The sequence below is a fragment of the Nyctereutes procyonoides genome, unplaced genomic scaffold (assembly GCF_905146905.1).
Source record: "Nyctereutes procyonoides isolate TBG_1078 unplaced genomic scaffold, NYPRO_anot_genome, whole genome shotgun sequence".
Taxonomy (NCBI): domain Eukaryota; kingdom Metazoa; phylum Chordata; class Mammalia; order Carnivora; family Canidae; genus Nyctereutes; species Nyctereutes procyonoides.
Genome location: NW_026575052.1, coordinates 56370161 through 56396568, shown reverse-complemented (window position 1 = coordinate 56396568; position 26408 = coordinate 56370161). Strand labels below are relative to the sequence as shown.

Here is a 26408-nt window from a genome sequence, read left to right as displayed (position 1 = left end):
ATAATCAAATGCTTCTTTTTCTTTTTGCCATTTTTTTTCCTTCAAAGAAGCAAAGTTTTTAATCTCTTCACATTTTGTATGTGTATGATGAATACAGAAAACCCCCTTTGGGATGTGCATAATGAGCAGTGAGCTAGGTTCATTAAGCGAGTGAGTGCCTGGCTACTGTATCTGAAGCTGCTGCAGCTGGCCAAAATTCCCAAAGTCATCCATGTCACAAATAAATCTGAGTGGGCCAAGGGTCTCACATCTGGTGGGTTGCACAGTCTTTCTGTGTGAGCAGAACTAATAATACTCTAGACATATAGTACTTTAGTATATAAATCCAACCATTTGTCCAGATCATATTCCTCACTGAATGATACCCACAACAGTGGAATACAGGCACAGTGGAGAGAGAAATGAAGAAGAAACTAGGGGGCCTGTGTCCTAGTTACACTCCTTCCCCTCATTAGACAGGTAACTTTGATCTCTTGCCTTAATTTCTCTGAGCCTTAATCCCCTCATCTGTTACGAGAGAGGACAGACCACTTGATGACTCAGAGCTCTTTCAGCTTTCAAAAAGAAAGAAAATAGATCAACTAATTTATTCACTGATTTATTCATTCATAGTTGATTTATCCATTCACTTTTTCAAAAGATACTTACTGTGAGTGTTATATGCCAGTTACTGTGCTACTCATGGTCCCCAAATGGGAAGGCAGTATGAAAAAGACACCCTGCCCCATGCCTGTGCACTCCCTTCTTCCTGTGGGGCTAGAATTCACTAACCATGGGGAAGTGATGAGAGATAGTAAGGGATGGATAAGGGAAATCCTCTGGGCTTCACCACATTTAATGCATTTAGTTAGAACAAAGGCTCCTCAACCTCAATGCTGTTGATGTGTTTGTGTGGGGGCCATCTCGTGTGTTGTAGGTTGTTTAGAAGTATCTCTGGCCCCAATGCACCTGATGAGAGTCACACCCTCTCCCTGACATTTGTGACAACCAAAGAGGTCTCCAGACATTGCGAAATGTCCCCTGGAGTCAGACCACCCTGGTTGAGAACCAGTTATGTAGAACCACCTAAGTGCCCAGCACTGTGCTAGATGCTGCAAGTCAGAATGAAAAGGACATGGGCCTGGCCTTGTGGAGTTTATGCTAATGTGCTCTTTCTAGAACTTCAGAGTGTTCCTAGTAAGTGGAAGCCTCAGAGTACTGAGCCCTACCTACAAAGCTTCTATTACAAGTGGGGCTGGGTGGGGCTAGAGCATTTGCATTTCTAGAGTTCCCACATTGATAGTGATGCTCAATGAGAACCCCTGAGCTAGTGGGTTCCCGTCTTATTGGCTAGGTGGGTGTCCACTGCAGTTATGGGTGACAATACGGATGTTCTCTTTTCATGCAGTAAAACTACTGTTCCCTGAGAATCAGAGTGATCTGTGGTTTTTAAAATGAAGCAATGGACCCCAGATGGGCTACTACTAAACCTATAATGAATTTGACATGTCCCAGGGAGAAAAACAAGTAGAGGATCTCATAACCTAGAACAATGACAAATGTTGGTCCATTTTATAAATTAATTTTGACTTCATTCTGAGTTACCAGATTAATAGGTCAGTTAAGGAGCTAGTGTAGGAACCTAAATAGTATCTAATTTCACAGTTTCCATGGATTCTCACCTCTAATTCCAAATAAGCTTTTAAAACCTACTCATTTCTAAGTTAGGGACATTTCTCTCTGCAGCAAGGTTGGGATGATTCCCCTAGACTCACATGCACAGATCCATTCAAGATCATCTGACCCTACTCTGCCTGTTTTGTTTCCTTCTGGTCTCTATCCCTGGTCCATCCCATCCCCTTCTCTGCAGCACTCTTCATGCGATGAGTAGTAACCCAGAGCAGCATTGCTTGTCACAGCTTACACAGGGAGGATTCCCTGTACCTTATTCTGTACAAAGCTCTTAGCTCATCTGTGGACTGAACATTGCTATTTCCGTTTGCTGTGGTGATACTACTAAATACTGTATTTTCTTTGAAAAGTGTCACACACACACACACCCTCAGGAGGAAGTGGGGTGTGGTATCAGAGCTGCACTGAGAAGGCAGAGGTGTTTTGCTACTGGTGTACTCAAGAGTGAAAGCCTGTGTTGCCATTTCTTGTTTTTTTTTCTGTCTCTAATGCAAAATCCACGTTAACTGGCCATTTCACTTTACTAACATGATAAAAGGGCAAGGGAGTAGAGTTCAGGCTCTCAAAACCTCCTTCTTGTGTCCAGCATGGTGCTTTGTATATAGCAGGTAGGTTAAGCAGATGCTTACTGGGCAATGGCAAAAGGTTGATGTGCATGTTGCTTCTTTCCTTAACCAGTAGTTTAGGTATATAACATAGTCCATTGAGCAAGTTATCATCATTGGTAACTCATTTTCATCGGGGGGATTTCTTTTTTTTAGATTTTATTTATTAATTCATCAGAGTCAGAGAGAGAGAGAGAGACAGAGAGAGAGAGAGAGACAGAGAGAGAGACAGACAGACAGGCAGAGGGAGAAGAGGCTCCATGCAGGAAGCCTGATGTGAGACTTGATCCCGGGACTCCAGGATCACGGCCTGGGCCGAAGGCAGGCACTAAACTGCTGAGCCACCCAGGGATCCCCCCTTTTTTAAAGATTTTATTCATTGGGGAGATTTCTAAGGATACTCTGGGAAGGTCTGAAGTGATTCCACCAAACACTATTGTAAGCATTTCCCATAAATTAATTAATTTAGTCTCCCTGACACCTCTATGAAATAGATCTATTATTTTCCCTATGTTACGGATATGGAAACATAGACACAAAGAAATGAGGTCATTTGTCTCATACTATGCAATTGTAAAAGCTGGCTTTTATTCCATGCCAGTGTCATTTGCACATCTGTGAGTTCATCCATGTGTCTCCCTCCTCTTTGTCTACTGCCCTGCAAAGGCTGGAAGAAAGCGGACTGTGTGTCCAGGGACTTCAGCTTCACCTTCTTAGTCAAGGTGCTCATTGACCAGAGTGCCCTGGGCCCTGGCTCTGATTGAGACAGTTGCTTTTCTTCATTGAGTATCTAACTGCCAGAAAGAACTCTTACTCTTGTGCAGTAGGAAGATTTCAAAGCATCCTGTGTCTCATGAGAGTCCTGGTGACAAGAAGGTGGAATCACAGAGAAAATTGTCTCTTTCCCCCTCAATATGATTGAGATATAAATGACAACTTAAAATTAGACATATTTAAGGTATATAACTTGGTGATTTGATGTACCTATACATTGTGAAATATGAGCACTATCAAGCTAATTAACATATCCACTTCATAGTTACTTTGTGAGTGTGTGTGTGTGTGTGTGTGTGTGTGGTGAAGATCATCTTTTGACACAGGGACAGAGCCTTAAATTAAATTTGCTTCCTACCTGAGGCATCATCTTTGGACTCAGTAAGAGATTACCCTAACCGAGGTTAGAAAATGGTGCCAAGGAGACCAAGTCCCTCCCAACTTTATGTAAAGCAGCTTTGTTCTAGACCCTGGCCATGTAAATCCCCACTCATCCCAACCTGCAATCTCTAATATCATGAATGACAGAAGCAGGGAGGTGAGATAGCACACACTGGTGACGTCCTGGAGATGTTACCCAGTTCAGCAGCGTTGACTTCACTTCCACACAAGAGCTTTTGTTATTCCAGGAAACTTAAACTCCAATTATATTAGCCACTTTTTCATAGCGATGGGGTAGAAAGATCATTAAACCACAGGTACTGACAAAGAGGAACATTATTTTAGTACCTAAGGTAATTAAGCAAGTACGCAGCATGGAGGCTGCTGAGAAAGCCCATGCGGATGCTCGTAACAGTCCTTTCTAATTAGGGGCTGGTAAAGCAGATGGAAACCACTCTGTGGGGAAATCTCCATGCTTTCACTTCCTTCCTGATCTAACCTTAAAAGGCATTTTCTAACAAGAAATAATGAACTAGTTTGGGTGGAGATGTTTAGCAACATCCAAGGCTGGAATCCAGGCTCCGCTTTGTGCTAGCTCTCTGAGTAGCTCTCAGCAAGCTACTTACCCACTCAAGCCTCAGGCTTCTTATCTGTAGACTGGAGCTAATTACACCCACCTTGTGGACTTAGAAGACTGAATAATATAAACTATGTAGAGCTCCTTACATACATGTGAATTGTAGAGGATCCAATAAATAACTTCTCGAGGCTATGCTTATAACAAATGGAGAGAGAGAGATATTGGAAGTCAGAGATGGAAAAAAGTCAGCTTGAGGCTGGATTGATGGATATGGCTAAAGTGTTCAAGCAAATAGGCTGGTTTTGGTCACAGTGTCTTAAGCAATGCTGGACAATGGCTGGCCTCCCAGGACTGAGGTGAGTGGACCCCACCCTGCTTATGGCAGAGAAGAGTGGAGAAACATGCTCCCTGAAAGTCAGCAAATTCTACCCAAAAGAAAGGAGAGGCTAGGCTGGGCAGGTACAATTTATTCTCCTAAAACTTACCCATCAGATAAATCACTCCTCTTTCTGTGGGGAGCAGGGAAGGATTTCTAAATGAGGCAGTACATGAAGGAGGCCCCCAAAAAAGTGAGAAGGATTGAGAGACAGCAGTTGTGCTGGAGAGGGTGGAGAGGACAGAGCATTCCAAACAGAGGGACTGGTGTACACAGCCACCAAGATGGATGGTCAAGAGGTTCCCAGCAAATAGAGAAGTCAAGCTACGCTAAGAGGCATGCTATGTGGGGAGGGCAAGTTGGAGCCAACATAGGAGGCTCTGAAATAACAGATTAAGAAGTCATGATTTAATTCAGCAAGTACCAGGATAGTGTTCTTGAATATTGGTGTAACTTGATCAGAGCTATGCTTTAGTGGACTGTCTGTTCACATCACACATTAAAATTAGTGTCAGAATAGGAACAATGTCATTCCAGGTGTTTTGTTTTCTATATTTCAATATTTATTTTGCTTCTATATTATTTTTGGTTATATTAGTTATATCTGCTGGGATGGCATAACAAAATGCCACAGAGTGGGAGGCTCTCCTAGTTCTGGAGGCCGAATATCTAAGATTAAGGTTGGTTTCTGGTAAGATCTGTCTCCCTGCATGTTGATGGCACCTTTCCACTGTGTCCTCACATGATGAACAGAGAGAAATCACTGGTGTCTCTTCCTCTTCTTATAAGGAGACTATCCTATTGGATTAAGGTCCCACCCTAAGGACCTCATTGAACCTTAGTTACTTCCTAAAGATCCTATCTCCAAATATAGTCACACAGGGGCTTAGAGTCTTACTGTGTGAATTTGTGGGGGACACAGTTCTGACCCTAACAGTTGGTAGAGGGATGTCTTGTTAATGTTTTCAGGTAGGAGGACAGTACTAGCTCTGTCAACAAATCCCCTTTCTCACTCTTTCTAACAGCTGGTTCAATGTTAGGCTTAGATTCTTCAGTCATTGTAGCACATAGTGTAGGAGGGATTTTTTTTTAAATATTATCTTCAGGTCATGCTTATTATGTTAATTCATCTTTAAGACCATATTTGTGGACAAAAGGCTAATATTTAGTCTGATGCTTTTTATTATACTACTTTGTAGAACAGTAAAACACTTTTCATTCTATCGTTCATGAACCATTTGCCATCTTTCTTCTCTGCCCACTGCAAGGCAACTTATGCTTAATTTATAGGTTATTTTCTACAACAGTCACTTTTACCCAAGAAACATTTCTATCTGTAAAGAAATGCAAATGCTACAGATGTCACTTAATTTGCCTGCATTTCCCTGATGTTTGACTTCCCAAACTTTAGCAGAGCTGACCCAGTTGGATGCTACTGAATGCTTTTTGTCTCATTCCCAGGTTGACTGCTGATTCACTTGTGTTCTCTCTTCTACACGTTCGAGGTGTTGATATTTCTGTAAGACCCTCCCTCTGTCACTGAGAAACCTCCTGCTAAATTATCACAATACAAATGCTGTCCACACTTTTGTTTTTAAATAAAGAAGTATGCTCATTCTTACTTCACTTGCTGCGGAGAAAGAGAAGTCTTGGTATTTTTTTTTAGCTGATGAGAGTTTATAGAACTTGTGTTGCTTTCTATTTCTATGGAACTTCTCTTCTTCAGCTTTTGTTATGTGGTGGCAATCCTGAACATTACTGTGAAAGCATTTGGCAGGTTTGAATTGTGGTAGGTGAGTCAGTCTGGGTAAGTGGGTGAGTCAGCACCAAGGGAGTCAAGATCAGAATTCTCAGTTCAGCACTTAACGGTGTATGACCTTAAACATGCTGCTGAGCAATTAAACTTGGCCATCTACCGGCATCATAGCTACTTGCTAAAGACAAATGAGATCACACTTAAAGGTGAAAACATTGAGTCATAAGAGTAAAGATTCTCTGCAAATTTAAAGTATGTATTATGATGATATTTTGCAGCTGAGGTAGCAAAAGCAAAGATTGGATGGGCATACTGACAGTCCATCATGGTAAGTGCCAGCATCGAGATGACTCTATCAGAGAGTAAGTAATAAGTGCTCTAGGAGAGATACATGTGGGGTTTTATGGGAGCTCAGTGGCAGAGCACAGAGGGAGGCCACATAATTCACTCCAGATATGGTCCTAAAAGACTATTTCTACTCTCTTCCTGCCCTTTTTTTTTTTTCTTCCTGCCCTTTTTTGGTACAAACTAATAAAGTCAGTAAAGTCCATTGGAAAATAAATCAGAGTTGCAGTAATAATAATAACCAACATTTTTGAGTTTACTGTGTGCCAACCCCGTTCTAAGCACCTCCATGTATTTGCCCATTCCATCCACATAGCCCTTCAAGACAAGTAATGGCATTATTACCACTTTCCAAATGAAAAAATAAGTTTAGGGAGGCTAAATAATTCCTGCATTTGAGTTCATAATGGCCTCCATTCTTTGTCTATAACAATGCCTGGAGCATTTCCCCTGTAGTGACTTCCTCTACTACTGCCTGCTGCCTAATTGGACCACAGTATACCCTTGCAGGTAAAAGAAATGCATGAAGTCTTATTAAGAGATCATTTCAGAAGCATTGCTTTTGAAAATTAAGTTCCTTAGCTAAAATGCATTGAGCATCTACTACGTATCAGAGGGACTAGCCCTGGAGATGCATGGATGATGAAGGTTTGGTCCCTGCTCTCAGAGCTCACAGCCTTATTTAGAAAGACCAATATGAAGAACTACATGTAATAAAGTATTAAGGGGAAATCTGGCTGTGTAAGTGCCAGCACCGGATCTCCTCCACATGCCCATGAATCTGAGTAAAGTGTCCCAAGGGATGTGTTAATAAAAAAAAAAAAAAACTCGCTATCACAACTCGGGTATAGTAAGTAAGGCACCCACATGTACTCACTCTGGAGGGATTTTGCTAGATACATTGCAGAAGAAATCAGAGGAAGTTCTATAGTCCCTCTGAGTCACATCCCTCTTCTGAGTATCTGTGGTACCTCAAGAATTAATCAGGAGAAATCCTGGTGGGGCTCTGCTGTGCCCTCAGGTTTGGATGCCAAGAACAAAAGACAAAGAGAATGTGAGTGACAGGATCTCCCCCAATCAGAAATGGGAAATGACAAGCCATGGCAAATAAATATGGCAGGTGCTGTCTCAAAGCCATGCCCAGAAAGCTGTGGGGGACCTGGAGGGCCGAGGGAGGATGCTGAAGGAAGGATGTTGGAGGTGGAGGGAAGAAAGACTTTATAGAGGAGGTAGGGACTGAGCAGGAACTTGAAAGATGAGGAAGTGGGAGTGGGGTGCAGATAGAGGATGGAGTGAGATAGGAGGGCGTTCCAGAGAGAGGGAACAGTATTACTAAAAGCCCAGAGCTGTGAAACAGCTTGTCACTTTGGAGAAACCGCAGTAGTTCTGCACAGTCCTACATCAGATCCTTTGGGCTGCAACATGGAGATCTGACTGGGAATGAGAGGTGCCAGGACTGGGTAGAGTGACAGGTAAGCTGCGGCAATGCGGAGTCAAATTAGGCGAGTGGAGCAGAGAGGGAAGTGGGGAGGAAGGAAGCAAACTGGCTCTGGCACAGGAGGGGAAAGGTGACATCTGCATGCTGAGCTGAGAGCCATGTTACCAGCTTCTGAGCTGGTGACCTAGAAGGGGCAGATTCGAAAGGCAAGACAGCGAGTTCTGCTTGGACCCGACAGGGTGAGGCTCCTCGGGAGCTGATCAGGAGAGAATTGAATGTGTAATTGTGTTGCTCAGAGGGGAGGTCTATAGAGGGACCTGACCACTGCACTGTCCAGAACGGCCTGGCCAGTCAGTCCTATACACACCTTATTTGTTGTAAAGGGTGAGGCCACCATGAATGGCAAGCAAAGAGGAGATTTATGAAATTTGCATTCCACAGGCAGAGAGGGGGGAGGTATCCCTGATAGATGCTATTACAGTGCATGTATTATTGTAGACAGCAATTCCCCTTTCTATTTTAGCACCCAGGGAAATCCCCCTTCTCCCTTACCATCAAGCTCTGAGCACTGAAGGCCAGCCCACCCAAATATTGCATGTTAATACCACCCTTATAGGCCCTCAACATATGTATACACATATATGTCCACATAGCTGTGTGTGTTCAACAGGATTGTGGATGTTTACGCTCACAACAGCATCGTATCACAGTGTATGATTCGTGTTGTCCTTGCCGGTGTTAGGTGAGAGCATTTCAAAAATATTTGCTAACTGCACCAGTAAAAAATATTATTGTCTTTTATATTTAAATATTTTACCTCTTTTTTTATTATTATGGTTTAAATCAAGAGCTGGGTATTAATGGATCCCCAAGGAAAATGCATTATCAAATTCTAATGTTATTTTTCTCTCAGCTGTTTTGCTCCAAAATGCAGAAATTTTCACAAGAGCTTAAATAGCAGAGTAAAAGCTATTTATATTTTTGAGGCTCTGACATTTTCCTTTCAGTAAATTGAAGCTTCTCTTGATAACTTTAGATTTTAATTTCATATTTTATTATACGAATTCCCAGTTTCCTACTTTGTATTCTTTCATCTTTACCTTATGTGCATTTTATCTATATAACCTCTGAATTTATAGTCCATGCCTTGAAATGCCAATAGCATATCTTAAAATTTTGGTCTTTAAATGATCATATGGTAAAAATGATGGTTTTACTGATGGTTACTGATAATTCTACGAATTTACATCTAGATTTTTGGGATCACTACCACAATCAGACTATAGTGCAGTTTCATCTTCCCCCCTAAACTTATTTATGCTGTATCCTTATTACACCCTGTCCACTGTCCAAACTACTGCTAACCACATTTTTGCCATACAGTTTTGTCTTTTCAAGGATGTCATATAAATGCAACTAGGTATCTTGTTTTATTAATTTTTTAAAGATATATTTACTTATGAGAGAGAGAGAAAGCACAAGGTGGGGAGAGGTAGAGAGAGCAGGAGAGAGTCTCAAGCAGACTCCACACTGAATGCAGAGCCTGGTATGGGGCTCAGCCCCATGACCCTGAGATCACAACCTGAGCTAAAAGCAAGAGTTAGGTGCTTAACCAACTGAACCACCCAGGTGCTCCATATCCTATTTTAATTTGCATTTCCTAAATTGCTCCACAAGGTTGAACATTTTCCCACATACTTAGTTATTTTTTAAAAATATTTAGTATAACTTGTGTCATTCCACTTAATTACTTGGGTCATAGGCAGCTTTTGTTTTTGATTGCTTTTACAAATTTGTGTGTGCTTATTATGTAAGAATGATACTTAGCTATTGTCCATTGTACTTACCATAGATCTTTTCCCTGTTAAGGCTTTGCCTTTATGTTTTATTATTTTCTTTAAATGTATAAGACTAACAAATAGTAATACCACTTGATCTGGTAATACTGAATACTCTAGTGATCCATTCTGATGCAATATTCCTAAATTTAAAAAAATTTGAAAAAAGATACTAATCATAGCACCTTTTCCATATTTGTATTATGGAAAATCTGGAAACAGTCCAAATATGTAACTATAAGACTTTAATAAAGCAGATCATGGAGCTGCCCCTCATTAGAATATCATGTAAGAATTAAAAAGATGCTTACAAAGATGACATACTAACGGACAATTGTTATGATAAAATGTTAAATTAAAAGCCAAATATAATCTCATAAACACTGTATGAGCATAGCATCTAGGACAAAACCACAAAACCTGTTAACTTTAAAATACTAGAAAAAAAATACTAGAGAAAATGCCTTGAAACAGTAATAGAGATTTGCTTCTGCTGGTGGAAGGAACTATGAAGAGATTTTTTTACCAATGTTCTGTATTTTCTTTATTTTTCATAGCGATCACATTGCAGTCTATACAGGAGGGGAAAATGTTCTGAGTAACTCAGGAATCAAATGCTTCCTTTTGACTTAAAAATGCACCCCTGAGCAAACAACATGTTAGGTTCAGCGCACAGATGACAATTCTGTCTTCTAGATGTCAAAATGTCAGATCACGTCACCGTGACTAGACCTTTAAAAAGAGAGGCAGTGGCTTGGCTATCCAACAGATGCATGCATTGGGTAAACCGCCAAAATGTTCATGTGTGAGGGGCTGGGGCAAGCGAATCTGGACGGCTAGTCGGGTAGGGAGTCAGCTAATATCTAAGCAAGGCATGCAGGAGGAGGGGGGCTTCCACTATGACTCTCTCCCATACCATACCAGAACCCTGGTCACCCTAGAGGTTTCCGTCTACTCCCCAGACAGACTTTCCCAGGTGCACGTTGAGCTGCTGCTGCTAATTCTGAACCCTGCCTGGAAATAGCAGAATGACACATCCGTCACGAAAGGTCACAGTGCTTGTAACTCAGGCTTTATGAGTCAATGATCCTTCCAGGCTCAAATCTGAATTAATTACTTACCTTTCCTTGCATTGAGGAAATCTTCAGAGCATCCACACGTGGTAAACACTCTCATAAATAAGGATAGTTCTTGGTGATCTTTCCAGATTAGTGCAGAAATATAGGCTTGTCCAGGAGACCTACGTGACTCTGGAAAGGCAGTTCTCTAGGAAATTTTCTCCAGAGAGCTCTCAGTCATTAGCCTGAAAATCCTAAAACTAGGAGGATAATGGGGGCCCCTACAGACACATCTAGAAGTCATGTAACAACTGTTTCAACCGTGTGACTTATACAGAATGTGTTTCAGAGACTAAGAACACCCGGAAAATATGATTGTATAACCATCTCCTTTAATTAAACCTGCTAAACTGTGGGAAATTGAGACTTCCTTAGAATCTGTGAAGTTAATAGCAGTTGTCAAGAGCCCCTAATCTGTCTCGATGGGTTCAAAAAATACCCAAAGACCATGAGCATTTCAGAGAACTAGCGGTCTTTAATGGCTCTGCTGGATTTGAGATTACCGGCCCCAGATTTCTAGTTATGCATTGGTGCTCACGTATGGGCTCTTATTATTCTGAGGAGTTGTCTTTCTTTAACAAATGTAGAAAGGACAGCTCATACTTTGTTCTTCTTATCTTTGGCTTACTTAAGAGAGTGAGGAAAATTAGGGAGGAGAAAACAGTTCAAAACGAATCAGAAGAAGCAAAGAAGTAACTTTTTTCACTGGATACCAGATGATAGTTTCAGATTAATGGAACTTCATGGTAAAGTAGGTTTAAAAAAAAAAATAAGTGGGGGGGGGGGTGGTTAGTTGAGGTAAGTGGCCAAACAGCGACAAGGAAGGAATCGTAGATGAAGAATCAGACTGGAATCCTGGAATTTGTTAGCCAACCTGATGATGGTTTTCACCTATATATCTAAGTATGTATAATGACTGGTAATTTGGCTTCTGTGAAGTACTTTACTTATTCTTAGATGATGAAGCATTATTTTATGGTGAGCAATGATTTTTTTAAGTAGTTTATAATGTTCAAAGGCTTATTATAGGTCTAGGTATACATATGTGCCTATGTACATATATATACACACACACACACATATATGTGACTGTGAAGAAAGTAGACCTTTCTGAAATGTCTGAAGTAAACAGAGTTCAGCTGCTAAATGCTCAGAGCCAACAGCGTCACTCACATAAATAGCCCGTGTAAGAATCTTGTGGTGTCATATTTAACTGTTGTGACTAAAATAGACTTACCCTTTCTAAACTCATTTTCTTGTTATTGTGTATTATTTCTTGGGTACCTACTCGAATAATAGATGTTGGAAATTTTTTGCTCCTCTCTCTCTAACTATTAAATGTAACTCCATTAAATTAAGAGTAGAATTATAGTTCTAACTGATGAGGTTGAATAATGGAGATGTCCAGAAAGGCTCTTTCCTTGGCAAGTTAGTCTGTGGTTTGGGGTGAGCCCAGTAATGTCCTTTGCAGAAGGGGAAATAAAAGCATTTGTTCAAATGGATAGTTGAACCATTTGAGCCTCTGGGCTGCTGGTGATAAAGCTCTGGTTAAGTGAGAATGGGATACCAAAAATAATTTATTTTATAGCATTTGTCTTTGGTCACTTTGCAGGGAGCAACCACCATGTCACCATTTCTTCGAATTGGTTTGTCCAACTTTGACTGTGGATCCTGCCAGTCATGTCAAGGAGAGGCTGTTAACCCTTACTGCGCTGTGCTTGTCAAAGAATACGTTGAATCGGGTAAGCTTGAGTGGGTATTCGAGGTGGTGGGGGAAGAGGAAGGTCCTGCTGTGAACTATGAGGCAAGTCCTTCCAGGAACTTCAGAGTCATCTGGTTCAACCTAATTTTACAGTTCAGGAAACTGATGCCCAGCCAAGCCAAGTACTTCCTCAAGGGCATATGAGCCAGTGACAGACTCTGAAGGAAACCCAAGTCTCCTACCTCACGTTCCATTTTCCTGAGCTATTTTTCAATATAAGCAAAAGGAACAAAGGGAAGGAGAAATGGGTTGAGGACATGATGTGAGGAGTTAATGGGGCTGATAAAATCTACTGGTAAGCTCCAGTAGAACATGGGCTCCATATTGTTAACCTGAGGTGTTTCCAGTGCTTATCGATAAAGTCTTCATAATCTTACAATTAACCCTAAAGACAGCTTCTTTCTTCTTTGAGCTAAAATTAGATGAATGTTAAAACAATATGTAATTAGCCATTAGAATCCAAATTTCAGAAAACTTACTTATGTATTTATCAAGACCCTGGATGAGTGAAAGAATAGTCATGTTTTGTCAACTGTAGCTATTTAAAGGCAGTTCATGGTGACAGGGAAAGTGTGACAGATCCCCAAATTCCTTTTCTGGGTTTAGATCATTCAGTTAAAATAATCCTATTCTGCTTGGAGTCTCTCTATGAAGTTTACATCTCAACTTTTTCCCAGTTTCACTACTTTTCTATATTTCCCTACACACCTCTCTTGTTTTAGTAGACATGTTGGAGAGACATGTGACTAACAATGATACAGGTTTGTACTAACTATAGGAGCCGTTCCAGTTGATTTACACAGAAAATATTTATGGAGTGCCCAGTGTACAATGGGAGAGGAAAAGTGCACTTTCTTTAGAGTTTCTATTCTAGCAGAGGAAGAGAGGCATGAAACAAACTGGAATATACGGAAATAATGGTAAGTGCTGGGCCGAAAACCAGGGCAGGGCAAAGAGGAGAGAAGGCTTGAGGACAGAGAGGTGTGTGTTATTTCATATAGGGTCATCCTCCAAAGGCCTCTTACGGAGTGGCATTTACAGATGCAGGAAGAACCTGAGTTAGCAGTTGAGAACCTCCAAAGAGGCATTTCCAGCTCCGAATCTGGGGTTTACAAATCCTACCACACTGGCTTTTACTTCCCCTAGAGACCTGTGCTTTGTGATTGACTCCATTCTTCCAGCCACTGTGAGTGCATCAAAGCTGAGGAGAATGTCTGAATCATCCTGATTTCCTTTCTGCCTGGATTTCTCTCCTGTTCAGTTAAAAGTGAGAATGGCACTTGCTCCCAATCTAAAACGTTTCAAATGTCACAGAAACCTTTGAAGTGTAAAATGTCTGAGTTTTTCAAGGCCGCTTTCGACTTAATGGATCTCCTGGATCCCATTCTCTGTAAACACAGGCCACACTGACATTTGCCTCCTGAGAGCCTCTCTTTTTTTTTTTTTAAGATTTTATTTATTTATTCATGAGAGAACAGAGAGAGAGAGGCAGAGACACAGGGAAAGGGAGAAGCAGGCTCCATGCAGGGAGCCTGACATGGGACTGGATCCTGGGTCTCCAGGATCACACCCTGGGCTGAAGGCAGGCACTTTAACTGCTGAGTCACTCAGGCGTCCCAGCCTTTTTTTTTTTTTTTCTTTTTTTTTAAATTTCTTCTTCTTTTGGTCTTGCCTTTGAACTTGGTCTGATCAGCTATGTGGATCAAGAGACCTTGTCAGAAAGAAGACTTTGTTTTTCCAAAAGGTTAGCCTGCAGAGTTTGGAGATTTGGGTTTTTGATTTTGTTTTGGTTTTGTTCTGAAAAGAAATCACTCTGCACATTACAATTCAAGTACTACTTCTACAGAATTTATGGTTTTTTAGATTTTTTTTAATTGAGTTATAGCTGACATACAATATTATATTCATTTCATTTGTGACATGACAAATCTATACATTACGCTTTGCTCACCGCAAGTATACCTATCATCTGTTACACTGCATCACTATTACAGTACCATCGACTACTTATTCACTCCAGAAGTGGAAGCCTGGACCTCCCACTGCCCTTCACCCATTTTGCCCATCCCCCCATCCCACCCTTCTAGAAACCATCAGTTTGTTCTCTATATAGGTCTAATTCTGTTTTTTGTGTATTCATTCATTTAGTTTTCTTAGATTCCACATATGAGTAAAAACTCATGGAGTATTTGTCTTTCTTAAACTAACATTTCACTTAGCATAAAACCTTCTAGACCATCTATGTTGTTACAAATGACATGATCTCATCCCTTTTATGGCTGTGTAATATTTTGGGGTGTGTGTGTGTGTGTGTATATAGATAGATACATATATATATATAAAACAGGTTGTTTCCATATCTTGGCTATTGTAAATAATGCTGCAATAAATGTAGAAGTGCATGTATCTTTTCAAATTAGTGTTCTTGTTCTCATTGGCTAAATACCCAGCAGTGGAAGAACTAGATCATATGATACTTCTATTTTTAAATTTTGGGAAGCCTCCATACTATTTTCCACAGTGGCCGTACCAATTTTTAAAAATGTATGAGTCTTGGAAGTCTTAGACTGCATTTTCCATAATACATCAACAGAACAGGGACAAACAGGGCAGAGTGCTGTCAGTCTGGCAGCTTTGGGAAATGATAAAACTCACTGCAAGTAGAGAGGATCATGAGTTCCAGTCTTCTTTTAAGGTGGTTACAAACCTAGTGAATGAGAGGGTGAGAAGAGGCTTACTGCAGGCATCTCAGTCTCTTGCAGAGTAGTGGAGAAAGGTTACAGTTATAAGAAACTCCTGTTTACTTCCTGTCTGTGGAAGTAAAATGTTACTACGGTTGTTAGAATTGCTGTTGGCATTTTTTAAAAGTCCAGTCTCCAGTTAAAAATTTTTTAAGCAAGCCATAAAAACCTTCTCCTCCCTCTTCCACCCTTAACATTGTCAGAGTTTATCCCTTTAATAACCAGGTTTATCTAAAATTCGAAGTTTCTGTTTATCCAAGTGCTTGTATACCTCCCAAATGACAATTTAGCAAATCGTAGGTGCGTGTTCTGCTTTGGCATTGTGCATCAGGGAGAAGGGGCCATCAGGAGTCAGAACTACTTTGTTTCCATGCTTAAATGGATTTTTTCCTTTTGCTTTACCAACATCCCTGAATTGCTAAATCTGCCACTTAGTGTGCTTATTATCACAAGAAACCAACACTCAAATACAGCTGCAGTTTGCTGCTCCTGAAATGATTAAAGAATAAATATTACAGAAAATCCAGTGGGGATGAAAGCTGTGCCAACACCACTTAATTCCATTAGCAAATTCTTTTCCAATCACTTGGTGGTTCGGAAGAGGTTTTCCTTACACTTTATCACCCTGACCAGACTTCTGGATCTCCTGCCTGCCTGCCTTTCCTCACCTGCACCCCATGGATTAAGATCACTCTTTTTAGTTGTTACTTGTTAGTTTTTGTGTAGGGTGCATGGTGCATGTAAAATATATCCTCACTTGAGAATTAGAGAAAGAAATAATGCCTTATTATGTTTTAAAGGATTTTTACCTCGCAGTGCATTTATTTATGTCAAATGGAAAATAAATTTAATGTATTTTTAAAGGAGCATTCACTATAAGCCTTAAATTATGCCACAGAGTCTTTCCGATGAACACACAGTAGTAGTCTATCAAGTTTTTTTAAATCAGATGACAGTGAAATTAGTTATGTGTCCACCCTTTGTAGATCATCAAAGGAAGATCCCCAAAGGCAAAAAAGTGTATGATATGTAAAGAATGGGACTTAGTCGCTCTGCCCTCCCAAATATAGCAGCTAGGCCCTGATGTCTTTCTATTTGCTCCAAGTGAAGCAACTAACTGTTGAATAGGAAAAGAACATTGCCCGTCCAAGACATTATCATATTTTTGTTACTTAAACTAAGAGATTGACTTCTAAGTTTCAATATATCACCTTGCATGTAGACCTCAGGACTATCTCATCCCCTCCTATATTGTCTCTAATTGTTTTACGTGTTTTTTTTTTTTTTTACTTTCCAATGGAATTATATATCCTAGAGAACAGAGGGAGCAGGTGCCACTGTCAAGTCGAATTATTTTCCTGATTTGGCTAAAGGAGTAATGAGAACATATCTTTCTGTTCCTAGAGAATGGGCAGATGTATATCCAGAAGAAGCCAACTATGTACCCACCCTGGGACAGCACTTTTGATGCTCACATCAACAAGGGAAGAGTAATGCAGATCATTGTGAAGGGCAAGAACGTGGACCTGATATCTGAAACTACCGTGGAGCTCTCCTCTCTGGCAGAGCGATGTCGGAAGAACAATGGGAAGGCAGAGATATGGGTAAATATCCAGCCTGTGAGCTTCTTTTAAAGTGTTCACACTATTAAGTGGTAAGCACCAGGCTCACTGAAGACTAATGCACAGTTTCAGTGTCATCCTGAAATTATGACACACCAGTCATGGGTAAACAGATTCCCTACCACTTACTCACTGATGACTTGATAATGACAATGACCATCCATTGTAGACTATAGACATATTCAAATATCTTGATTCTTGTGAAAGGTGAAGGAGGTCTCTTAGGCTCTGAAGAACTATTATTGATTTATAAGTATAAAAATAAGCTCAGAAATATCACAAATTCCCCTTAACTTGGGAGCCTAATTGTTGTCTATTTGTTGAGATACAGTATCTATGTGATCTCTTGATAAGATAGATTAGATAAGGTGATAGATATGAGAGAGGACCAGCTACATCCACGTGAGGCTTGGTCTTCTCCCTCCATACTTTGCCAATCCCTGTTAATTTTTTTTAGCCACAATGTATTCACTTAGCTCCTTTTGTACTAAGCAGTACACCATACACAATCTGTGTTGCCACAGTTTTTGAAAACTTAGGTTATAACTGTTTGGGTAGTGAATGTTTAGAAATGTTAAAGAGTGAGATAAAAGCATAAAAAATTCTCGTGAAAACTTGGGATCCACAAAATGGAAAGCAAAACAGTAACAAACACCAGTAAAAACTGTTTTTTAAATGATTTAACACCCAGAAAATGTTTTCAAATGCTTTATCATCTATGCAAAAGGGAAGAATTTTACCTTTTTCCATCTTATTTCCTGTAACTCAGATTTTTAAGAAGTCCACCCTGAAGATTTTGAAATTGCTTGTTTCAAAATGGGAATAATAAAAAGCTAACAATTAGATTTTGGGGTCATTTTTCTATTTTTGACCTCAGAGAAAATATCAGTACTTTTTAGGGGAATATGTATTTTTATACATCTTTGTTGGTGACACTAAAGTAATCTTTGAAGGTAAACATATACTAAGATTTTTTTTTAAGTTCTCATGCTTAGATATGTTAGAAAATGTAGTCCAGTAATATCTGGGGAGCACTTCTGTGTCCACTTGGAGAAATAATCATGGAAACAGATCTTATCTTGGGGGCACTGCTTAGGTAGGTAAAAACGGCTAAAGAACTAGATAATGTCACAGGTGTGCCACTTAGTATGAAAAGGTTTACACAAGACAGGGAGTGTGAGACTTCAGTCTGTTTGGGGCCTGAGTTGCTACAGCACTTAGCTCAGCTAGGAGTAGAGATTAATTAGATGAAATGTTCCCTGGTTTTCCATTCATCCTCATTTATTTTCTGTTTTCTGCCTCATTTTTTTAAAAAGGGTCATTAAATCCCTAATTTTTAAAAGTAGCATCCTATTTGGGGTGGCTGGCTGGCTCAGTCTGTAGAGCATGTGACTGTGGATCTTGGGATTGTGAGTTCGAGCCCCACATTGTGTGAAGAGATACTTAAAAATAAGACCTTTTTTTAAAAAAAGTTTTTTGTATTCATTAGAGACATAGAGAGAGAGGTAGAGACATAGGCAGAGGGAGAAGCAGGCTCCATGCAGGGAGCCTGATGCGAAATTCAATCCTGGAACCTGGGAATCTCACCCTGAGCTGAAGGCAGATGCTCAACCACTGAGCCACCCACATGTCCCAAAAATAAGACCTTTAAAAACAACAACAACAACCAAAAGCAGCATGCTATTTAATTTCCTTCTCAGTTTACAAAAGGATAACTAATTTTTAAGTGATTTGTTTAGGCTTTGCTGTTGAGCAGGTTGCTTTTCTATTTATCTCTCTAAAAGTTGTATCTGATTTTTTGCTTAGGCTTCTTCTGATTTTATTCCTGTCAGAGTTTGCACTTTTTTTTTTGCATTCTAGGATTATTTAGACCTAAGCACTTGGTGGCCTTCAGATCCTCATTTAACTTAAGCAAACTTTTTACGTTTTACAGCTTTTTTTCCCAGGGATATTTCTTAGTTTACTTTCATTCATAGTGTTTAAAGACCAACCGGGTACTTTCGACTTAGATTTCCCCTTGCTCTATTGAAGTCCATTTTCTTAAAAATAAATTTTCTATTTAAAAAATACTTATTTTTTTTAAATTTGCTCTTTAGCTCCACAGACTCCATCTAGTTTCTACATACTGCGTTGAGACTTGCCTTCTGCTTTCCCAGGGTTATGACTGTTTGTGTGGTTACCTCTTGTTTGCTCTCAAAATCATGATGCAATGTGATTTGCTGTGGATACATGATTGTTTTTCCAGTAGCTGATTCAATTTCCTTGATCACCACTAAGTCCCAAATAGTGATAACTTTGTGGTTACTTGGTATCAATTTTCCCCCACTTCACTTGGGAACAAGCCCCTTATTTCTTGCTCTTCTAGTTCTCTTTTTATCCCCATCTTTATTATTTATCCCCTAAATCATAGAACAAGGTGTATAATTGGTGTTAAAAGCACTTCCCTTCTCATGGATATGTTTAAGCTAGCATGAGGGTTTATATAGTTGACCAAGCAGTAAATGCTTATATTATTGTAAAATTCTAATAGTTGTGATGCTATGACATAAGTCTCACTATCATGTCAGCTTTGCAGAGATCCTGAAAGGCTTCGGGACATGCACAAGGTCACACAGCCAGTAAATTATTGAACCACAATTCAAATTCGGTCCCGGGTTCAACCAGACATTTCTTGCTAATTCTCAGCTATTCTCGTTAACCCATAGATGTAATTACCCAGAAATTTTTATCTCCAAGCACAATTAATGAGTTGCTGAGGTGTTTTAATAAAAGAAAGGCTGGGGCACCTGGGTGGCTCAGTCAGTGAAGCGTCTGCCATTAGCTCAGGTTATAATCTCAGGGTTTTGGGATTGAGTCCTGCATGGAGCTCCCTGCTCAGTAGGGAGTCTGCTTCTCTCTCTCTCTCTGCTCCTCTCTCCTGCTCATACTCTCTCTGTCTCAAATAAGTAAATAAAAATATTTAAATTAAAAAATAATAATAATTTAAAATAAATTTTAAAATAAAAGAAAGGCTGTATTCATGGATGCTGTGCTATTCTGATGGTAACTGGTATGAATGAAATGAAAAGAGGCACCTCTACATCGGAAATCTCCTGCCATTCCCACATTTGTCAGTTACTATGTCATTAAACTCTGGCAGTACTTGTTTCACATTCTGATATTTTTTTTTCCTCTCAATCAGTTAGAGCTGAAACCTCAAGGCCGAATGCTAATGAATGCCAGATACTTTCTGGAAATGAGTGGTAAGTGACTTTTTATCTTCTTGTCTGGGGGTGAGGAGGGCATATTCCTTCTCATGTGCAATTTATTTGACTTTTACAATAGCAAAGAAAAGAATTAGGAGAAAAAGGAAAGACAGGAAGTTTTCTTAAAACTTTTCAGTGGTGCGCAAATATTAGTTGAAAATGTAATATCTGCCCCAGATACACATAGAAATATAAAACATTTATAGCGTTATTTTCTTTTTTTCTATTTAAATTCAATTTGTGAACAGATAGTACACATCATTAGTTTCAGATGTAGTTTTCAATAATTCATCAGTTATAGCAATAATTTCTAAATAGTGTGAACTCATGTGCCCAGTGCTTTTATATTGTCTTTATTTTAGTTTGGGAATTTAACATAAATACAAGAGGCTCTGTTTACATGTCACTATATATATACACACACTGTGTATAAATGAGTAATAAAACAAATGATCACACTATCAGTGAAATATAAAATAAATAAGAAACCAGTATTTTTCATAATGCTAGTAGCAAAATAATAGTGCTTCAAGTTAGTCATCTCAAATCCTTTTAGGAACAGGAAGGAAAACATGCTTCACTAAGGAGTGTCATTTCAGTGCCATACACAGACATGCATCACAGAGGTTACATATATGAGCAGTGTGGTTGGTGCCTGTGACAGTCACCCGTCAGTTCCTTCCGTTGCATTTGTACTCTGTCATCAAAGTGCTGTGCAAACAAATCAAATGCTACTACTCATGAAATCCTAAACCTCAGGGTGAATATGTGTACTTCCTAATCACAAACTGATTTTAGTTTTTCCTAAATCAGTTTTACTACAAAGAAACAAGTTTTAGTTTAGAGATTTATGGTGCTTTCTGGGTTTTGGCTTAACATATACGATGTCCCTCAATCTAGATTCAAACAAATACATTGAAAAACAAACAAACAAACAAACAAACAAACAAACAAAAAAACACGTCATGAGATTATCAGGGAAACTTGAACCCTTACCATATATTTGGTGATATTGAGGCAGTATTATTTTTTTAGATGTGATGATGGTATTATGGCTCTACTTCTTAAAATGGGTCCTCATCTTTAAGACACATACTAAAATGTTTATAGATAACATAATACCAGAGATATGATTTAAAATAACCCATTGGTATGAAGATGTGAGTAGCAGATTGTGTATATTGGAAAATAGTAACCATGGATAGGTCGTTATTAAAGCTGGATGATCAGCAATGGAAAATTGAATCCAGTATTTGCTCAACTTTTGTATGGATTTAAAAATTCCCATAATAAAGCTTTTAAAAAAAATTTTTTAGAAGAAAAGATCCTTAAAGAGGTAGCAATACAATCTGAACTTTCTTCTTTTACCTCGTGGAGGCTCTAGATACATAGAACATAGCATTATAGTATTTCTGAGTTGGCCAAAGAACATAGCATTATAGTATTTCTGAGTTGGCCAAATGATAGAGTGGTTGTAGGAGCTGAATAACCAGGCTTGCATAACAAGTGCAGGTGCCGGGCTAAATGATAATGCCAATAGTGTTTGATTCCCACAAGAAAAGGAAGTATGTTCTTTTCTTTAGTTCAAAACATGATCTAATGTAAACTGAAGTAAATCTTCCATGAGAATGCCAGGTATTTTGGGTAAATGGTTTAAAGACTGCCACTTTGATAAATAATTCCATGAATATTTATCCTATTACTATGAAACTTAAATTTTCTCTTAGAATGAGAGAGAGAACATTCAAGTGGGGTGAAAACAATGATCTTTCATAGACAATAATTATGGAAGTCCAGGAAGGTTTTTTTTTTTTTAAGGATAAAATGTTGTCATGTTTAAAATCTTTCCTATCTAGACCCAAATTGAGACTCCATTTCTAAATTTTTATATATCTAAAAGCTCTAGTTTATAACAAACAATATTGTGGAATAACCCAACTAGAAAATTCTTTATTGATGACAAAAAGTATAGGATATCATTCCATTTTAAGGATACTATTATATATAAGAAACTGTTTTCAGAAGGATTCAGAAAACCAAGACACAAGTTCTCATACCCAAGGAACTTAAGTCTAGATTGGAGAGGTGATACAAACTAAACAACTGGAGAAGAATTTAGTCCTAAACCACATAAATATTGATTAACCAAGAGATCAGTTTAGGTTACCTTCATTCCAGAAAAATCCAGAGTGGACATTGAAGGATAGGCAGAATTGAATTTGCAGACAAGAGGGATAGCTTTCTAGGAGGATAACATGAAGATTTGAGCAAAAATATAAATGGATGCAGAACCATGAGAAGACCAGTCTAGGCAGAACAGAGGGCCCCTGCTAAAAGCAGAATGAAGAATCTAAGACAGATGTTGGAAGACTTGGAAACCAAGCAAGAGTGTGAAGACCTAGGAAAGTCACCAACAAGGAGTCACAGCCCCATTCTTGAGCAGGCCAGAATATTCTGGAAGCAATGTTTGGGAGAAATTGCTTTTAATGAAATGTGGGACAGATATGGGAAAGGAAATAGACTGGATATAAAGAGAGACTATAAAATTTCATTTTTTCAATGGAGAGGTGATGAAAACCTGGTCCAATCTTATGGTTATAAGATTGAAGTATGAAATAAAAGAAAGAGAATAAGAGCTCATGGCAGTGTAGATGAAAGGGTATGTCCATTATAAGTACATAGTTGGGGGATCCCTGGGTGGCTCCGCTGAGCGCCTGCCTTCAGCTCAGGGCCTGATCCTGGAGTCCCGGGATCGAGTCCCACATCGGGCTCCCTGCATAGAGCCTATCTCCCTCTGCCTGTGTCTCTGCCTCTCTCTCTCCCTCTCTGTGTCTCTCATGAGTAAATAAGTAAAATCTTTTTTTAAAAAGTACATAGTTGAACTGCTTTGTAATTCTTTAAAAATAAAAGTTGAATGAAAGGAAAAATGTTGATGGTATTTCTTAGAATAGTTGGACTAGGAAAATGATAATAGGAGTGGTAGAGATTAGAGATATGGAAAGAGAAAGCAATTGGGAGAGGATACAGGATTTCATCGTAGATAACATTTAAGATTATATCATGTCCTCCACACTCTTCTTTTATGGAAGCATCAATATTTTTCTACTCTATAGGGAAGCAAATGGCTCGTTGCTCTCCACACACACATCAGTCCATTCTCTCTCCTTCAAAATCTTCGTTCCATGATTTCTGTGATAGAATTACTTTGTCTTCTCCCCCTGCTTTCCTACCATCACTCTTGGTAGCTTTAGTGTTCACCATCACCACCTAACACTCCCACCTCATATGTTGACACCTTCCTACATCTTTCTTTATCCTCTCAAGAACCAGCAGTGACACCAGAGTTTGTCACCTGGAATTCTCCACTGTCAAGGTCTCAGGGTCAAACCTTTCTCTCAGAGCTCAGCCTCCTCCCCTATCAATTCTGTCCTCTCTTTCACTCACTCAGTACAGGAATCTGCTGTAATCTGGTTTCTCTCTGCACACCTTTTGTTAGCCCACATTGGCCTTGACTCCCTATGTTGGCCTAAGTCCATAACCCTTTCCAGCACCCTCTTCTGCCAAAGATGTCTTGATCTCCAAACCTTGCGTGTCTTCCTCTTATTCAAGGTTTTGCTAGAAAATGCCATCCAGCTGAGTCCATTACAGACTGTTGCTGGTAGATAATATTCTCATGTCCCAGACTCATATACTTAATGCCTTAGTGGATCTAAGTAGATTTCCCACAGTTACTTTAAATTCAGTATGTTCAAAGTTGTGCTCACCATTTTCATCAGTATCCTATTCCTTTTGTAGTTATTATCTCAGTTAATTATTACTCTATCCACCCAGAAGCCTGGAATTATCTTTTATAGCCTCTCTTTTCTTGACCTTCCACATTAATCCAACGGTTTCTACCCATGTTGTTTCCTTAGTATTTTTTTTTTTATTTTCCCCCTGCTTTGCATCATCATTACCTCTTGCCAAATCCCAGTCATTCCCCTCCATGGCTGCCAGAATAAACTAAACTATATAAACTCTGTTCTGAATATGCCATGCCTCTGTTCCTCCTTTTGGCTCTGCCCCTGCCTACAGCTTTTCAGTGTTTACAAATTATCTACAGGAAAATATTCAAACTGACCTGATACTTACACATCTTTTGTGTGTGATCACTGATGCTTTTTGCTTCATATTCCACACTCTGACAGTACACACATCCTCAAATACCTTATCTGAATGTGCCCTTTTACATTCTCTTCCATCTCAAGAGAACATCTTTTGCTTTTCCCCACCATTCCTTCTCCCACACATTAGCAGAAGTTACTTATTCTTCAGAACCCAGCCCAGAAATCATCTTTTAGTAGCTTTCCTGCTCAACTTTCCTCTTTTTCTCTCCTCCACCTATATATATACCCGCCTTATCTGTTGTAGTTTCCTTACCTCTGGTCACATAGTATCCTATGAATATTTCTGTTCTGACATTTACTACATTAATTGTCCTTCTTTGTGGACTCTAAATTTCTTGCATGGCTGAATCATATCTTATTTGTCTCTTTAACGCCAGCACCAGGTTGTGTGCTAGGTACATAGGAGGTATTTAATAAGTGTTTGTTTGAACTATTCAGTCAGACTCACCCTGGCATTTAGAAATTCCTTTTGTTTTCTTTTGATTCCCATACAATGGCTATTCCAAAAATTCCCTTATTAGTTTATCTCCTTCTTTCACTTTTGGAGATTGGCCTTGCCCCCAGTTTAACTGGGAAAGACTCTGTCTTCTGTCTGTCTCTGAACTTTAGAGATAGCTGCTGCTCCCTACACTTGCTTCCTGCTCTTTTGCCTCAGAGACAGTCCCTCCTTTTCTTGGTCTCCTGCCTTAAATTCCTAGCAGCTATATACCATAAGCCCTGTAGTGTCTTCAATGTTTCCTTCTCTTTTCAGTTTCCAACTCATTGCCAAGACATACTGAATTAAACCATCTTGTCCAATCTGGATTTTTTTTTTTTTTACCCTAAGAGGCTGGCTTATATTTTGACCAATCCCTCTACATTGCTTTCTTCAAGACTGATTCCTCAAAACAAATTTCTATTTCTTAGGCTCCATCCAGTTCCCTGATATCCCTATATTAATGCTGAAAAACTCATTCCTTCCTGGCTTACTCAATGTGATACTATTTACGTTTTCCTGTTAATTTTTTAGCTTGCTTCTTCATGGTTTCTTTTGTAATTCCTTTTACTACCCTAAAAGATATGGGTGTACATGTCTCTATGTCTATTCCAAACTATCATTTACTCTTCTTTGTGTGAGTGACATGTCTCCCTGACTTGACTGTTAGCCACTCAAAAATTAGGGATAACATCTCATATTTCTTTAGAACATTCCACATAGCAGTTGCTCATAGCTGTCCAGGAAACATCTGTGGTTGACTGATTACAAATAAGTGATAGGTTAGGCTAAATAGATAGATTAGGAACCATTACTATAAAAGAAATAACCAAACATACAGAAACCAAAAACTTATTCAAGCGAATAAACACAAAAACAAATTAACTTCAGAAAAAAAGCATAAAGCATAGTAAACACCAGAAGAATTCAAGAAATTCTGAGCTTTTATATAGTTCCTCTCTTGTAATGATCGAAATGGTTAGAAGATAAAAAAAATCAGAGGAAGACCCAAGAGAATAAATTTATTTCTAGCACTTTTTGACATTTAAAAAAATTTACAGTATTAAAGTTTAGTGCTCAGACTCTCTCTCTCTCTCTCTCTCTCTCTCTCTATATATATATATATATATATATATATATATAAATTTTTTACAGTAATACAGTTAGGGTTCCCAGAATAATTCACTTCCATTGCCTGAATTTAAAAGTAATTTTATACTTTATTTCACTTCATCTGAACTAAAATAGAAATGAGTCAAATCTTACTGACAAACCACCTACTACCACCAGTCACAAGTTGGAAATAGATCTGCTATACCAGAACTTGCAGAAAGCAGCAGTTGCCTCAGCGACCCTGAATTTAACCCCTCATTCACCAAAGCTAATTTATCTCTAACGCAGTTCTAAATAAAAAGACCTACATTACCTAACCTTAAAGTATTAAGTACAGAACTTTTTAGAGAGTTATTCAGAGTGTTCTTTATCTGGGAGTTTAGATTGCCATAAAACAGACCT

At 39.1% G+C, this 26408-nt stretch overlaps 1 protein-coding gene across 1 annotated transcript in view; it reads left to right on the top strand.

The window, feature by feature from the left end:
• The window catches only part of PRKCQ (protein kinase C theta), a 173786-nt gene that overhangs the window by 37371 nt on the left and 110007 nt on the right, over positions 1–26408 (top strand). The window contains exons 2-4 of the mRNA XM_055331991.1: positions 12495–12624; positions 16790–16989; positions 20189–20249. Coding sequence (XP_055187966.1) covers positions 12507–12624; positions 16790–16989; positions 20189–20249 — 379 coding nt within the window. The 5' untranslated portion in view covers positions 12495–12506. The remainder of the gene's footprint in view (positions 1–12494; positions 12625–16789; positions 16990–20188; positions 20250–26408) is intronic.